The 3,207-nt window shown below is 49.8% G+C and overlaps 1 protein-coding gene across 1 annotated transcript in view; it reads right to left on the bottom strand.

The window, feature by feature from the left end:
- The window catches only part of SFXN5 (sideroflexin 5), a 126,201-nt gene that overhangs the window by 79,889 nt on the left and 43,105 nt on the right, over positions 1 to 3,207 (bottom strand). Inside the window, exons 4-5 of the mRNA XM_008583256.1 lie at positions 1,427 to 1,453; positions 777 to 831 (exon numbers count right to left, since the gene is read on the bottom strand). Coding sequence (XP_008581478.1) covers positions 777 to 831; positions 1,427 to 1,453 — 82 coding nt within the window. The remainder of the gene's footprint in view (positions 1 to 776; positions 832 to 1,426; positions 1,454 to 3,207) is intronic.

Below are 3,207 nucleotides of genomic sequence, written 5' to 3'. Positions count from 1 at the left end.
TGCCCCTCAGAACCATCAGCAGGATACCCACACCAGCTCCAGCCAGTGTACATGCAAGTGCTTTCTAAGCCCTAGGGCCCAGATATACAGCTGTCCCTCTGGTGACCACCGGGCGGGGACATCATGGGAACAGGGATCTTGTATCACTCCCCGCCCCCACTGGTCTCCACAGAACAGGAATTCCGCCTTTTCTATGTATGAGCTGTCCCTCTGGTGACCACCGGGCGGGGACATCATGGGAACAGGGATCTTGTATCACTCCTCGCCCCCACTGGTCTCCACAGAACAGGAATTCCGCCTTTTCTATGTATGCAATCGTGTAGAGGTTATCTATTCTGAAGGGAGGGTTAATAGTGGGGTCAGAGAACAGGGAGTTAATCTGGGGACTGACTGCTGAAAAGGGAGAGCAGGGAGGAGGACTTGGAAGGAAAGGGCAGATCATGCACAGGTATCAGAGGAGGGGTGACTTGTAGAAGCCAGGGCTTGCCCGTAGAGGCTGCTCCAGTGACTGGTGTGTGACCTGGGGGTGGAGGGGATACCATATTCACCTATGGAGGCCACAGCTCCACCCCAAATGCTCAGGCAGAAAAGGCAGGCAAGCTCTCTAGGAGATTCTGAGGCCCTGCCAGAGCCAAGGTGAACATGTAGGTGCCAGTGTGGCCATGTATGTGACAGACTCTATCCCCTCCTCAGGCCACATACCTGGACACTCCTAGAGCTGTGACCATAGTGAGCACCCCAGGCTGGGCAGAACCAGAAGGGTCCCAGGAGCTTACCTGACATTCTAAAGGGCATGAAGATCTTCTCGTTGGTGTCCGGATGTAGAATAGCCTGGCAAGAGCCGGGAACAGCACAGTGTGACAGGAGGGAGGAAGGAGGGAAGGGGGAGGGGGGAGGGGGACAAGCAGAGGCATTAGGGAAGGAAGGAGGGAAAGGAGTTTCCCCAGGAAGACTCAGACATCAGTGGCTGTATGTTGCCTTCTAGCTGGTTAGTCCTTTCCAACATTCAGGGCAAGAGAAAACCAAAATATGGGCCATAAACAGCACTCCTCCTCCAGACTAATGCTCAAAGCTGATTGCAGGGGAGATTGAAAGCCCATGAGGGCCAGGACCTTGCAGGCTGTCAATCGCCTGTAGGCACCTAGTAGGCACATAATAAGGATTTGAGGATGGAGCCTAGTCCCCTCCTGGAGCTCAGAGAGCCCAGGGAAAAGCCAGTTTTTCCTGAGCTCCTGGCTTCAGAAACTCAAGCCCCTGGGTGCTGGGGCAGAAGGAAGGGGTGAGGTGGCCAGGGGCAAATGGGAGGGGAGAAGCAGGGCTCGAAGTAGCCATGGGAGGAGGGGCTTCTGCTAGATCCCAGGACAGGGTGTGGTGGGGTCTAGGAGAGCACTGAGAAGGAAGGAAAAAGAACCCAAAACTGGATTACCTGCTTGATTTTCTGTGCACTCCAAAGCTGGAAGAAAGAGAGAGAGAGAAAGGAAAAGAAAATAAAGAACAAAAATTAAAAACACATATCAGTTTAAGGTCTCGAAGCCATATTTTCTAACTAAGGGATCTAGCTCCAAAAGCCTAAAAGGCTCAGGCTGTCCTTATCACCCCAGGCTGGGCAGACACCCTACCCTGGGGTGTGGCATCAGAGGGTAAAGAGACTATAGACCCCAGGATGGCAGAGCTAGGGGATCTCATGCTGATCATTCAAACTAGGAGTTCTTGACTGTGGCTGCACTTTAGAATTCCTTAAAGAATTCTTTCATCATTTTTCTAAAGCTCCCTAGTGGATTCTGAGTTATGACCGGGTAAGAACCTCTGATTTTTTTTTTTTTTTTTTTTTTTAAAGATGACCAGTAAGGGGATCTTAACCCTTGACTTGGTGTTGTCAGCACCAAGCTCAACCAGTGAGAGAACCGGCCATCCCTATATGGGATCCGAACCCGGGGCCTTGGTGTTATCAGCACCGCACTCTCCCGAGTGAGCCACGGGCCGGCCCGAACCTCTGATTTTTTTTTTTTTTTAAAGATGACCAGTAAGGGGATCTTAACCCTTGACTTGGTGTTGTCAGCACCAAGCTCAACCAGTGAGAGAACCGGCCATCCCTATATGGGATCCGAACCCGGGGCCTTGGTGTTATCAGCACCGCACTCTCCCGAGTGAGCCACGGGCCGGCCCGAACCTCTGATTTTTTTTTTTTTTTAAAGATGACCAGTAAGGGGATCTTAACCCTTGACTTGGTGTTGTCAGCACCAAGCTCAACCAGTGAGAGAACCGGCCATCCCTATATGGGATCCGAACCCGGGGCCTTGGTGTTATCAGCACCGCACTCTCCCGAGTGAGCCACGGGCCGGCCCGAACCTCTGATTTTTTTTTTGGCAGCTGGCCAGTATGGGGATCCAAACTCAGGAACTTGGTGTTATAAGGCTGCGCCCTAACCAACTGAGCTAACCAGCCAGCCCATGAACCCCTCAGTGGTCTCCCAGAATCACTTGTGGGAGCACAGCATGATTTTGTTCAGAGATAGATTGCTTAGATTCCTGGCTTTGTCACTTCTGCCTCTGAGGCTCAGTTTCCTCATCTGCAAAATGGGGATAATAGCCATGCCTCTAACACAGAATTGTTATGAAAAGTTGAAAAAAAATTTGAAAAGTTGTTGGAGCAGCGTCAGCACCTAGTAGGTGCTTTATAAATGCTTACTGTTGTTGATATTATTGTTCCTATTGTTATTATAAGAAGGTTGTAGGGAGAAAAAAAGGTCTTTCTAAAGTGATGAGTTTGTCTCTTTCCAGCACAATGTGGAGGACAGGATGAAAAAAAAGAATAATTTGCCACTCCTGTCAAATTATATAAATACCGTACTTCACTGAATTTAAGACATCATTGATCCTAAGACACTGTTATGTGCCACATAAGAAAGAAAACTACGACATAATGCTGAGACCTCCATCAATTAAAAGACTCATCTCATTTTAGAGATGTCAAAATGTGATAAGATGGACCTTTTCAAATCAAAGGAACATGGTAAATAAAAACTGATATTGTGGGCAAACCAAAGGCCAGTACATTTTTCTTTTTTTTTTTGTCTTTTGTCTTTTTCCGTGTCCGGCAACGGATCGCAACCCTCAGTGTTGCCCCCGTACCGGACCGGGGACCGGCAACGGGATCGCAACCCTCGGTGCCGCTCCCGCGCCTCGCTCAGCCAGTGAGCGGGAACCG

This window comes from Galeopterus variegatus, unplaced genomic scaffold (assembly GCF_000696425.1).
Source record: "Galeopterus variegatus unplaced genomic scaffold, G_variegatus-3.0.2 Scaffold2875, whole genome shotgun sequence".
NCBI lineage: Eukaryota > Metazoa > Chordata > Mammalia > Dermoptera > Cynocephalidae > Galeopterus > Galeopterus variegatus.
Note: the sequence above shows the minus strand (reverse complement) of the source record. Positions and strands in the feature narration are given on the sequence as shown.